At 28.7% G+C, this 15,163-nt stretch overlaps 1 protein-coding gene across 1 annotated transcript; it reads left to right on the top strand.

Moving 5' to 3' along the window:
• The first annotated feature begins 10,286 nt into the window (after positions 1 to 10,286).
• On the top strand, positions 10,287 to 11,504 carry LOC111280003 (uncharacterized). Its single transcript, XM_022867130.2, has one exon. It carries the CDS (start codon positions 10,491 to 10,493, stop codon positions 11,061 to 11,063), a length of 573 nt encoding a protein of 190 aa, XP_022722865.1. The 5' UTR covers positions 10,287 to 10,490; the 3' UTR covers positions 11,064 to 11,504.
• The last annotated feature ends 3,659 nt before the right edge of the window (positions 11,505 to 15,163 follow it).

The following is a 15,163-nucleotide window of genomic DNA, read 5'->3' on the forward strand; positions in this document are numbered from 1 at the left end:
GATCCACCTTGCATTCCCATATAAAAAAATATTTTATTAATATCAAGAATAGTACATCGAGTTTTTTCACCATCGTTAGGGCCAAAAGAGTAGCCCTAGATGGGTGATCCAGCACAACCTTAATCGGTGAGGTAACCTAACACTACGCCGACTGCTCATCTCCTCTAAAAAGCAAATGAGATTCTACAGCTATACTATCAAAAACTATTACAATGTTCGAAATAGGGATACTTTTTCTTACCACATGAGATCTACCCCCCTCTTGATACCTCTACCTGGTCATGACCCTATACATAGGTGGCTCATGACAACCTATGCTTGGTCAATGCCATATACAAGGTTGGCTCATGACATCCTCCCCCACTTGTTCTATTGACGTCCTTATCGACTTGTTGGCCTGAAATTCTTCAATCTTCTGCTTGAATGCTCGAAGGTTATGATCTCCCTTTCAGCTAGTTTTTTCTAGTCTTAAGCCATTCCATTTCACTAAGTATTCATGAACTCTTTTTTGAGATACTGTGGATACCTTATTAGTTAAAAATTTTTTGACTCGACTTTTTGATGGTGGCTTCATGGAAATGGCTGTCCTGGTTGATTCACCTCGACTTTCATCTGTGGGATCTGTATAGAAAGGCTTTAAGTTGCTCACATGGAACATTAGATGCACCTTCATCTATGGTGACAGGTCGATTTTGTAAGAGACATTCTCCATTTTGGAAAAGATCTTCACTGGACCCTCATATTTATGCACCAACCTACGATTTCGCTTTCTTAGAAACTTAGTTTGTTCGGACACTAGTCTGATAAGAACAAGATCACCAACCTTGAATTATTGTACCTTTCGACCTTTATCTGTACACTTTTTCACATGCTTTGGTGCTTTCTCCAAGTATGCTTGTTCAATTTTTGTATTTTGTCTCCATTTTTGCTAAGGTTAAATGCTCGTAGATTTTTTGCTCCATATGGCTCAATGAATGTATGTAGTAGTCTTGGTAGTTGTCTTATGATCACTTCAAACAAACTCTTATTTGTGGAAAAACACTTGTAAAAATTAAAACAAAGTTGAGCTACATCGACAATGAAGGCCAATTTTTATGATTAACTTAAATAAAGTATCTTAAGTACTCTTTCAACCCATTAAATCGTTTGATTTAACCATCAATTTGTGAGTGATAACTTAAAGAGATGTTGAGTTGAAATTCCAAGATCTTGAAAAATTCTCTCCAGAATAACCTAATGAATCTTGGATCCCTATCACTAATAATGTTTTGAGGAAGGTCCGAATACTTGATTACATGTTTAAACATCAGTCGGGCCGTGTCTTTCGTAAGATAATACTTTTGGATGAGAATGAACGTGGCATATTTTGAGAAATGATTAATCACCATCAAAATAGACTCAAGATCGTTAACTTTAAGAAGATCCGATATAAAGTCAAGAGAGATACTTTTTTAAGATCTAATGGGCACAGGTAGTGGTTCAAGCATGCTTGCTAGTTTCTTCTTTTCAATTTTATCCTATTGGCAAATAAAGCAAGTCTTAATATAGTCCATCACATTTTATATATAAGGCTAATAATAGCCTTGTTTTAGTATAACCAAAGTATGTTGCCAACCAAGGTGAACTGCTTATGGTGTGTTATGACAGTCCCACATTAGCATTTATCTTAGACCTCCTATTTTTGCACAAACAACTGATGACCCTTTGTCAATAAGATTTCATTTTTTTGTCAAAAGTATTTAAACTTTCTTTCTTCCACTAGCTTCAATATGGCATTGGCCTGTAGGTCTTTTCTCATATTATCTTTAATTTGCTTACGGATATGACTTTACAAGTTACCATTTGGGTCATTCTCTTAAGGGCAGCCAACTCGGTTCCTCTACTCAATGCATCTATCACTTGATTGATTCTTCTAGCTATGTGCTCGAAATAAAATTCAAATTCAACTAAAAATTCTTTTCATCTAGCTTGCTTAGCTGTGAGTTTTGACTAGGTGAAAAAATGAGTAACCTTCGCATTGTTCATCTTCACGATGAATTATGAACCCAGTAAATAGTACCGTCATGCTTTTAGACAATGAATTACTGCCAGAAGTTCTTTCTCTTAAGTCGTATATCTCATTTTAGCTTTGTTCAACTTTCAACTTTCAAAGGCTATTAGGTGTCATTTTTGTAGAAGTACTCTCTCAATAACGAAATCAGATGCATCCGTTTAAACTTCAAAAGGCTTTCCAATATTGGGAAGAGCCAAGATAGGGTCCTTCATCATAGCTTCCTTCAATCCCTCAAAAGCCTCTTGACATTCACTTGTCCAACACTATTTATGCTCTTTTTTTAATAGCTCTGTAAGGGTTATGATTCTACAAAAGCACCCTTCCACAAATCTCTTATAATAATTGGTCAATCCCAAAAATGATCGAAGTTCATTGACATTCTTTGGTGTTTCCCAATCATTGATAGCCTTAACTTTTTTTACGTCCATTCAAATATGGCCTTGTTCAACAATGTGGCCTAAAAAGTGGATTCGTGTTTGGGTAAATGCATATTTCTCTCTTTTAATATATAGCTGGTGTTCTTATAGTTTTTTAAACACGAGACGTAGATGCTCTTGGTGCTCTTTCAGGGTAGAACTATATACCACTATGTCATCTAAATAAATGATCACAAACTTGTCAAGGTAATCATAGAACACCTGATTCATCAAGGTATAAAACATGACAGAAGCATTAATCAATCCAAAAAGCATAACAAAAAATTCAAATGCATCATACGGCATTGCACAAATGGTCTTTGGCTCATCTCTTTCAATAATTTTGACTTAATGATAGCCAAATCTCAAGTCCAATTTAGAGAAATACTTGGCCTGGCTTAGTTAATCAAATAAATCCACAATAAGTGGAATGGGATATTTGTTTCTTATAGTGACTTTGTTCAGGGCTTTATAGTCCACACACAATCGTAAACTCCTATCATGCTTTCACTAAAATAGCACGGGTGTTCCGAATGATACTTTCAATGGTCTAATGAACCCAGCTTGTAAAAGCTCATCTAATTATTTTTTCAATTCAGCCAACTCTAGCGGAACTATGTGATATGAGGCTTTAGCTAGTGGCTTGACTCTCAAAAGAAGCTCAATCTCATAGTTCATCGATCTTCGAAGAGGTAAGATCTTAGGTAATTGTTCTAGCATCACACTCTCAAACTCTTCTAATACATTTTTCACTTTATCAGGTACTGGTTCCAACTCAATTCCCTCTTTGTAAATTGGCATGACCCCATAGGAGGGCTCCTCTTTTTTTACCATTTTCTTGAATTATAAGGCTGAAATCATTTTTTCCGCTCTTAGGAAGGATTGTGGCTGGCACAACATATAGGCATTTTCCCAAGAACAATATATAATTAGCAGCGGGAATTGGGATCGCCTAAGCTAACATCATGAAGTTCAATCCTATGACAACATTAAAGTCATCTATAAAGGAAACTGTGAAATCTACATTTCCTTCCCATGGCCTCAACTTGGTCATCACACTTTCAAAACTTCCACTGATCGTAAAGGCTAACAAATTAACCACTTTCATTTGCCCACAGTTCTTGTTAACCTTGAGACCACACATTTTTACTTGCTTTGGTGTGATGAAAAGATCAGTTACCCCCGTATCTACCATGGCCTTTGTGTTCTTCTTATTTAGTATTAGGTTCACATACATCAAATCTCTCTTAAGTTCTTTTTTATCACGTTTAGTTGGGTACAAAAGGTATTGAAGAATCGTATTGAGCCCATCATTGCTGGCTCTTCTTCAATTTTTTAACTATTTCAAATGCTTTAGTAGACTCTTGAAATGGGGCTCTCAGAGCATTAAAGGCATCTCTATGTGGGTATTCAACCACCTGATGCTACCCCTGGCATAGAAAGTAAGCTAGTGGTTGTCTCGGCTTGAAAATCAATGCATTGTTTGCCCTGGGTTGGGTATTGTCTAGACCAGAAGGCCTCCTATCATATCTTTCACTAAAGGGTCGATTCATTATGGCCATTTTTCTTCCATTCCCAAAGTTGGAGTTATTGCCATCTAATGAAAGATTCTTTCATTTTGAGAGGCCATCATTAAAATCATAAAGACGTTGGGCAACGGCCATGACAGTGGCCACATCTTGCACCTTCTATATTTGTAATTCTGCCTTGGCCCAAAGTTTGAAGCTCTTAAGGAAATAGAACATCTTATCCCTTTCGAACATGTCTCTAATATCCAATATTAGGGTAAAAAAGCTCTTTACAAACTCCCTCATCATTCCCGTTTGCATCAATTCTCAAAGCCTTATTTAGGTCATATACTTCATATTTTTAGGGAAGAATTGGTTATTTAACTCTTGCTTAAGATTTGCCCAAGTTTTAATAGGGTATTCATCATTTATAAATTTTGAATGCCACTATAGCTTGGCATCCCCGGTAAGATACATTGAAGCCATTGCAATATTATTCGCTTTTTATTTTGTGTGTACAACTTAAAAGTATTATTCTATGTTAAACAGGAAGTTCTTAAGCTCTTTGATATCTCTACCCCCTTATAACATCGAGGCTCTGGCACCTTGACCCTTTTTTTTTTCATCGAACTAAAACTTGACCTGGCCACAGCTATTTGTAAAACACTCATTTGGGCCCTAAGCTTCTCAAACTCTCTTTGAAAGACATTTAAATCATTTCTGGTCTTTTTGTCCAAGTTATGTAAAGTATCGAATAACTCTCACTAGGTTATCTCGATGTCCCTCAATCGATCATGAATTACCACATGAGCTTTTAGGGTAACCATCGTGGCCTCAAGCTCTTCAATCCTCTGTTGGTCACTAAATCCACTACTCGTTGCCATTTCATTAATTCTCTAACACTTTTTAATCGTGCTCTGATACATGTATCACAGGCTATGCTTTCTCTTAATGAAGCAATAGATCGCGCAGCACTTGAATAGATGCTTTCACACAAGTCAGCCAAGGATAGTTCAATATCTGAATAAACAACCAATAAATCATAAGTCAATCTTAAGCATACATAACGATATATTGGGGCAAAATAAAAGCACACCAAGGCAACCCCCTAACATTTTCGTATAAAAAATATTTTATTAATATCGAGAATAGTACATCGAGTCTTATCACCATCGTCCAGGCTAGAAAGGTAGCCTTAGATGAGTGTTCTAATACATAACTTAACCAGTGAGGTAGCATAACAATTTACCGATTGATCTCCCTCTCTAAAAAGCAAATGAGATTTTATAACTATGCTACCAAGAACCATTATAATGTTTGAAATAGAGACACTTTTTCCTAACACATGAGATCTACCTTCCCCATTGATACTTCTACCCGATCATGGCCCTATACATGGATAGCTCATGATAACCTGTACCCGATTATGATCCTATACAAGATTGGCTTATGACATTTAGCTAGGTCTAGGAGAGATCAGCATTAGTGAAAAATTTTGGGACCATGAATAATGGATGATAAAGGAGGTTAAGTTCAATCATGTATGCATTCCAAATCTGTACATCATTGAAAAGCAAAACAACAGGCAAAATTTTGTTGAGGGAAAAAAGCCAGATTAACTAATTTACATCACATTAACACAAAATAGGTTCTCCAATATGCTTTAAACTAGACAACCATCTTCTCGGCTTCATAGGTGAACATGAGTTAATTTCATGTTAGTCCATGCTAGTCCATTATTAAGGGATTTGGTTTAGAGATGGTAACAGATTGAGAAGGGATAAAATTTTGCTTACCTTTAATCCGATTTAATTTTATATAATAAATCTTAATTAAATATTAAAATATTATTTTTTATATTCGATTTGATTCATATAAATATAATATAATCGATTTGATTCAAAATTAATAAAATATTAATTTTAAATAAATATTATTTTTAAATAAATATTATATTTTAAATATAAATATAAAATTTTAAAAATAATAATAAAATATTTTTATATATCAAATTAGAATGAGACAAGATTATTTAAAACTTTATCTCAATTTTTAAAAAAAATTAAGAATAGACTTGTAATTAAAATATTTTTTAAAAAAAATTAATTTTATAAAATCAAATCAAATCAAAATCCATAAATTCAAATTGAGTTATTAATCCTCATTTGATTCTAATTTTTTGTTTTAAAAGACAAAAACTTACCTATTTTATGGAACCATTTTGTTTGGTTTGGCTTGATTGTTGGCCTAAAAGGATAAAGTTGCCTACGGTTTTAACAATTAAAATCTTTAGCCACCCAGTTTTGACCAAGGAACTCAAACTTGACCAAAGAATGATAACATCACCCAAAGGTTGGCCTAGTTAAGCTCAAAGTGAACAATCAATACCAAAAGAAGTTCCACATGGCAGGTCAACTCACACTGCGTGTATGAGGCAGAAATATTCGGTAGGTGGTTTTATCATATTGTTTCATAAAAAGCATAAAACTTTATACAATTTCCAATGATTCTCCCATAAACTTTTTCTTTATGCTTTAGTATTTAATATTTTATTTAATTTTAATTTTATATAATTATTTTCACTTTTCTTTCTAGGAGGATGCTTCCTTTTTCATTATACAAAGGCAATGATGAAGGAGACAAGAAAGCATTATTGCTTCCTTACAAAATTGAAAATTCCAACCTTCTTTAATGCTTTTTCAGATTTGTTCCCTTTTTTTTTTGTTATTTCATTTTTTCCCTATTATTCAGTGGAAAGTTATTGGGAATTACATGGGCCCACATCCAATATTAATCAAGGTCAATCAATTTTATTCTTTTTCAAAAAGAAAATTATATACTTTTACAAAATATTTTATTGGTTTGAATTAGATCCAATAATTATGTCAACATATTGTAAAAATATTATATTTTTATATAAAAATTATATATTATAATTTATATTAATATGAAATATAAAATATAATTTTTTAATTTTATTAAATTTATTTATAATTTTTTAAAATTTTAAATTATATTTTTTTATATTTTTTATTTATATCATTTTTACATCGTATCATTATATTATATTTTAAATTATCAAACTTAATTTAAACATCTTTTTATGATAAATCAACTTACCCCTTTCTCTTTAAGATTATTTCAATTTTTAAAACATCTCAATAAATTTCCTCAAAATTTAAAAAACTTCATTAGTATATTATAAAAAATATATATTTTAAATTAAAATTTAAAATTAAATTTAATTAATTTATATATTTATTTTTAAAAAATAAAATTTAATAAATATAAAACTTTAATTTTAATACTTATAATTTTTTTTCTTATTACAAAACTATAAATAAAAGTATTTAATACCTTTAACTTAAAAATTATTCCAAATTTTCCCATAGTCACCTTCCGTATGACACCATACTATTTCATCAAGTATTATGAAACTTTCAACTATTGCTTTGAGATTAAAAAAAAAGGTCATAGTAAACATAATGCATAAAAAATGACTAATGAATTTTTATTAAAAGTAATTAAAAATCACTATTGACTTGGAAATGGTTAGCCTTTTGGTGGGAATAATCAATAGTTGTTTCTTGTCTCTTTCAAGCACTTAAACCTATGTTAATATTAATTTAAAAATTAGTATCAAGATTAAAGATTTTCTTATTATTTAAGCAAAATGATAAAAAAAACTTTTTTGATAAAAAATCAATAATCATTTAATTTTTTAATATTTTATTATATTCAGTTAAGTCCTAAATGTTTTTATTTTGGATCCATTAAGTCTTTAAATATTTAATTCATTCAATTGAATCATTAAATATTTATTTTCATCCTAATTGAGTTATTGACTATGAAAATTGATGTTGATAGCTATATAAATTTCATCTAATAAGGATTTATTTATAAAAATAAATATATATATATAAATACAGATATAGAGAATTTTTTTGAATGAGAATGAATATTATTATTTTTATTTTAAAATTATTATTTTAAATTAATTTTTATTTATTATAATTTGAACAACATAATAGTAGGGAACAAAGAATTGAAAAATAAGCAATTAAAAATGTAATTTTATAACCAAAACATGTGAAAAGCCTTAAATTAGTGATTTCTAACCATGGCATTTGGATAAATTAAATTTTAATTTAAGTCAATTCTATTATAAATTGGATCCTAAGCATATAATCTATATCACAATCATTCATCATTAATTATTTTTTTAGATTTTTTAGTAACATAATATTATTTTGTTTGACTTTTGATTGTTCAATTATTTATAAATAATAATTTTTAATTATTATAAACTTCTAATTTTTTTCTTTAAACCTATTAATGTCCATCTCCATTCTTGATTGAAGATTTTTATTTTCCATTTTTTTATTATAATAATTTATTTAAATATAGTACAATTTTTTGTGATAATTTAACTATTCATATATCCAAAACGAAAAAAATTCTTATAATATTTTTTTAATTTTCAAATTATGATTATTTTATAAAAAAATCGATCCCACTTTTTTATAATAATGATAATTTATTTTAATATAAAAAATTGATGCTTCCTTGTCATTGCTTGTATAAACACAATGAAAATGACAAAAAAAAGTATAATTCAATGAGATAGCTGGGTCAAACAAAGACTGAATCACATTCTAAATATGACTTAGAATGGTGAGATATCAAGTTATCAAACACTTACCATTTCTTTGACCGCTTTAAAGAAATTCAAGTTTAATTTTAATTAATAATAAATTAAAATTAATTTTTTAAATTCAAAACCTTTTATAAATTTAAAATTTTATATATTTTATATATGTAAACAGATAATAAATTTAAATATAAATTTAAATATTTATTATTATTTATTAGAGTTTAAATGAACTCATATATTAAATATCCAAATGATATTATTCGTATTCACTTTAAATATGTTATGAATAATAAATTTTTTTTTAAATTTATTAATTATCTATTTTTAATATTCAAATTCCATATAAATTGATAAGAAATGACGGATATCCATTTATTTAATATCCATTATCATCTCTAATTGTCCACATATCTATTTTGTGTGAAATTTGTTAATTTTTTACTATAAACTACAATAAAATTATAAATAATAATAATGAATTTCATTAACGATTATTTTAAAAATTAACCAATAATAAATATGTATATATTTTTTCCACTAAAAAGGTAAAATATATTTTACTAGGTATTTCATATGTGAATAAAAAATTTAAAATTATTTTTTCATCCCTCCAAAAATAAACACAACATTACATGATTGTCAATAGGTTACACTAAGTTTGTTCTAGGTGGAAGGCTAACATTTTAGAAGACCAGCCATCTTTTGATAACTAAAAAAGAATTAAATTTACCCTTCTTTAGACAAGACTTTCTTCATGGCAAGATTCTGAACCTTTATATTTGGTAAATTTTTAGTGAAATTTTTAATTTTATAAATATAATTAAAAATTTTATAAAAAAATTATAATTAAAATTATCAATAATTATATCATATTTAAAAGTATCATATTTATTAATTATTATATTATATTTAAAATTATTACATTTAAAAAATTCTGTTAAATATAAAAATTATCAAATTTATTTAAAAAATGTATGCTTAACTAATCTTATCTATAAGATCTAAAAATTTTTTCAATGGTAGTTGAAATAATTGGTTAACCTAAATTATAAAAAAAAAAAGAAAAAGGGGGAAAGAATTTGATTTATGGGCACATGGTAAAGCAAACCAACCACTGTTGACCACAAAAACAACAGGCAACGTCATTATCCAATGTGGTCCCCTCACCTAAAAATGGTAATAATTAAAATAATAATCCTACAAACCGACAACTAACCATTCCGACACCAAACTTCATCTCCGTATCCACTTATCCCCTAAATTATCAAAACTTCACCAACTACAACCAAACAGAATTCAATCACTTTTAACGGTTTCCGTTCTGACAAAACTCTTGTTGGTTGGGGTCCACTTTTCATGGACCCGGTCACTCCATACCCGAGCTGCCCGGCAGTGTGGGACCCACTTGGCGCGTAGTGACGAAGACCAAAGTTATATTTCATCAATTATGCGCCTTAAAATATAAAAAATATATATATTTATAAAATTTATTTATAATTTTTAATATATATTTTTTTCATATTTTTTATTCGAATCTGATGAAAGAAGCTCACCCCGAACCCGTCCCCCGACCCGTAATCACACGCAATGGTCCCACCTTCTATTTCCTCGCCATTTCTTTCCATTCCCCTATATATTTCCTTCCCTCATCGCTATCCTCTCAATAGATTAGATCACACCAGAGCTAAAAAAAAAAAAGGAGGGGAATCAAGCAGCCTTCCTTGCCTCCTTCGTTTCTCCCTTATGAGAAAGAAGAAATTGTAAAATTCCCTAGTCCCTTTCTTTTTTTTCTGTAAATTTATTGATCTAAATCTCAGTTTCTTTTGATTTTTTTGGGGGTGTTTTTGGAGTAAATTAATATGGGGACTGAAGTTTTACGGCCTCAGAATTGTTTGATCGAACGGATCCGGGTTGATCCGACGGCTTGTTCTCGCCGGAGATACGGAAATGGTAGCTTTAACACTAGTTATTATAATAATAACAATAACAACAACGGAAATGGTAGATTTAACAGGAAACCCGTTCATAGGAGGCGGGTCGGGTCGGATCAGGCGATTGCGAAGAGATCTGGCTCCGTTGATGACTTGAAGATGGTGAGGAACAATGTTACGATGGAGAAGGTTACGATTTTGAGACGAGGAGAGTCGTTGGATTCGAAGATCAAGAGCAACAGCGGTGGAAGAGAAGACGAGTTGGTTGTTACTGGTACGGATCGGTTGGGGCCGGATCCTGATCTAGTCTCGAAACAGATCAGAATTGTGGATATTAGGTCTCCAGTCCCCGGAAAATCTGACGTGTACGCCGGATCGGCTTTCGCTGTCTCTCCGGAGCCGAGTTCACTCCCTTTACCTTCTTTCTCGAAGAAGAAACAGGTTTCCATCGATGATACAGCTACCAGAGATCTCAGGCGTTTGCTCCGGCTCGATCTCTGAGATCCAAACCCTGATCCTATTTTCTCTCTCTTTCTCTCTTGATCATTTCGTCTCTATTTATATCTCTCTGAAATTTTCAAGATCCGATTTCAGCCGTGATATTTTTTCAACACGATGGACGGATTTGAAAATCGGAAAAAATATTAGGGGCGAGTGTTTAATATTTCATATTGTAGTCTCAGTTTATGGGTTAAAAAAAAGTATGGGGTGTCATTTCGTATGGGATGATGAAAAAGGGAAAAATAAGGGGTTGAAATGTAATATTTTGGGAATATTAGGGGTGGGCTGGGTTTCTAAATGTTGATATGTGAAAATGTTTTATGCTCTGTTGTGAAAAATTTGTGAGAGAGATTTGCAATCAGGTCCCCGTGTTGTAAGGATAAAATTAGGCATCTTGAAATCCCCTTTGTTAATAGATCATTAGATGTTTAATTCTATTTATTTCTGCCCTTTTTTTTTTTTTTTAGATTTTGATTCTTCTGTTTAGTTGGATGGAAATTTAAAAATAATTAATCTTTTAAGGAGAAAAAGAACTACTGATTTATGAAAATCCAGCAAAGGATTTATTCATAGATTCAACTTAAATATTTTCCTTGAAAGTTTTCAGAGGGATTTAGCAACAAATTGATTTTTCTTGGTTCTAATCTCTTTCTGTGTTTTAAAGTTTCATTTTCTATTTCCTTTTCTTTCCTTAAATTCAAAGAGAGGAAGGGGAAAAGCACTCAAAAAATCGGTGCCTTGGAATCATATGATTGAAAGACTAAATTATTTGTTGGGTTAAATATAAAAATGTCTTTTTATTATATATTTTCTTTGTTAATTTAATACTAAAAATTAAAATTTTTATTTTAGTATTTAAAATTTTATTTTGTTAAGTATTTTTGTTTGTTTGTTTTTTATGAATGATATAAATATATTTTTATTTTTTATTAAATTTTTTAGTTTTAAAAAATTAAATTTTTTTATTTTTTATGACTATAATTAAATATTTATAATATATGAGATAATTTTATTGGATATTTACATCAAATTAATCGTTTACTTAATAATAATAATACAAGATATCAAAATATTTTATAAAATAAAAGTTGAAATATCAAAAATAATTTTTTTTTAGATATTAAGCTGATAAAAGTTAAATAATATAAAATAATTTTATTTATTAACCCTTTTATATTTCATGATGGAAAAATGATTATTTATATTCTAACATATCCAATTATTGTTACTCTAATGGTAAAAAAATTCGTGTGATTTATTGAAAGAGTATTCAAATTAAAAAACTAAAACACAGAAAGAGATTAGAACCAAGAAAAATCAATTTGTAAAAGAATTTATAGATACATAGATGACTTAATAGATAAGAATAACATTGACAAAATATTTTTTAAAATACTTTGAGTTTATTAGTTTTTGTCAATAAAATTAAAATATAAATAACAAAATTTAATTTTAAATCATAATATGATGATAAATTTGATCTTAATTTTATATTATTTCCATTTACAATTGATATTTAAGCTTCCAATCTTTTCTTGATATAAGAGAATCAAAACTTCTATTGGTGATGCTGATTAAAACTAGGATGGAGGATTGGGCTATGTAAAATTACCAATGGAGGAATTTGCTTTCTAAAGTTTGATGCAGTGTGTATTAATTACGATATATTATTTGATACACTAATAATAAAATTTTTTAATTTTATAAATAAAATTAAAATAAGGACATGTTTTTTTTTAATATATAAAAAACATGTGTTATTATTTTAATTTTATTTGTAAAATTAAAAAATTTCATTGATAATGTATTTGATAATTTCTTATTAATTACTGCAAGTAATTGGTTTTATAAGTTGGAAATTTCAGTCTTCAACTTGGGTGAGGCCATAAGTCATTTTCTTCAATTTCTTCCCGATTTCCCATAGAAAGGTCTCCATCCTTTTAGGTACAAGGAAAGGGATTTCTTTCCCTTGGATTCACAACATAAACTTTGATTTTTTGTTTCTTCTCTTTTGATGTACATGGATTGAATTTCTTAGCCAAATGTGTTTAAAACGGTGGTGTCCTCACAAGTAAGAAATTGAAAAGTCAATAGCGGCGGCGTGGTACGTTGATAAAATATTATATTTTTAATTTTAATAATTAAGATTTAAATTTTGATAATTTTAAATATAAAAAAATAAAAAAGGATAATATATTATATATGTTTGCTTATTGATTTGTAAAGAAGAGATGGCCTTTGATAATAACATATGGAAGTCAAGAGAATATTCGCGTGAGGTGACACATAATCTACCATATTGATATTATGTCAAGTTTAACGAATCAATTTGAGGAAAATACCAAAATAAAACTATTTTAATAAAGTTAGGAAGCCTAATAAAATAATTCAAATATTAGGTATTAAAATAAAATCGAAATAAAAAAAAATTAGTGATTATTGGTGGAATTTATTTAACAATTAATTTAGCTACAATGAACATGATGGCTGCCCCTGTTTGAGATGCAGCATTTCCATATGGGCCTTTACTTCTGTCTCATTTGTTTAAGACAAATTCAAGCAGCATTGATACTTGGGCCAATCCTCGAAGCCCCCCTGTCTTGGATGTCAGAGACCACCTATCCTTAAAGCCATGAGTGGGCCATTTCAACAGAGCCATCGAGCCGAAGCCTATCCAAATCTCCCTTACTTTCTTTTTGGTACCATCCAATTTTTAGTTGAGTCCAATGCCAGGGATTTAAGGTATTCCTTCGATCAATTTTTTTAATTTCGAATCGACTATTTAAAATTAAATTAAATTAAATTATTTTTATAATTAAATTAAATTATTTAATTTTTAAAATTAATCGATCAAAATTAATTTGATTGATTTGATTAATATTTTTGTCAATCAAATAATAAAATACATTAAATTAAATTAAATTTTTAATTTTTATATTTAAAATAAATGAAATAAAATTATCTAACAAAAATATTCAAATACCAAAATATTACATTTAAACCTTTAATAACTTAAAATGAAATGGATAATTTCATATATTTTTAGTAATATATATATATATAGGTTTTATTATGTTTTGATTAAAATTTCAATTAATTTGATTTTTCAATCAAAATAACCCAAAATCGAAATTTATCTAAAATTATTTTCAATAACCAATTAAAATTAATTCGGTGACTAACTAATTAATTGAATTAAATTAGTTTGATAAATTAATTTTGTTAAAACTGAATTATGAACACTCTTACGAAAGATAAAGGATATTATTCGTTTTAAATTATTCCAAAAACATTAAATTCATACAAAAATTGAAAATTTAGGAGAATGTGCTTTTAAAATTCCAAAAAAAAAAAAACCCAGACAAAGGTAGAGGGTTTCCTTAATCGCCTTATAGAAAAATGAGATCCTTTGATTGTCTAACATAAATTAAATCTTCATAATTATATAGTATAATCTTGTATATATTTTGGATGCTATCAGCTTTCATTTGGATTTTGATAATTTGTATAGTTGGATTTGTTTATTTTATATTTAATACATAAAAAATATAAAAATATTATATTATAATTTACGTTGATATGTCAAACTAGAAGTATTTATGGATCGAGTCGGACCCAGATTATCATTATTTTATTTAAGGTCCAATTCAAAATTTATACAAATCTAAAAATTATATTCAAATTCATTTATTGAGTTTTAAATTTTTATTTAAATTTTTTAAAACTTAAGCAAACTTTTAAATTTGAACGAGCATCTTGATCAAACAGGTTTGCACTAAATACAAAATATATATTTTTTATTTTTATTAAATTTATATATAATTTTTATCAAATACTTGTATAAACAAATTACCGTATTTTATCTTATAATATCACTAGATAGTGTTTAAAATTATTATGTTACTTTCACTTACAAAAATTGGTTTTTATTTTAGTATAAGAATATTGAAGTTTATATCATGTTGGAGAGTTAGAGAAGGCATGAACTGAAGTTAAAAAAAAAAAAGGGTTCAAAGCTCAAACTCCAAACTTAAAGCAGAGACGTAGCCACGTCGGCAAAGCTTTCGAAGAGTAAAAGCAAAACCATTCTCTCTTATACA

Source organism: Durio zibethinus, chromosome 27, assembly GCF_047325235.1.
Source record: "Durio zibethinus cultivar Kanyao isolate XHJ-2024 chromosome 27, ASM4732523v1, whole genome shotgun sequence".
Classification (NCBI taxonomy): Eukaryota; Viridiplantae; Streptophyta; class Magnoliopsida; order Malvales; family Malvaceae; genus Durio; species Durio zibethinus.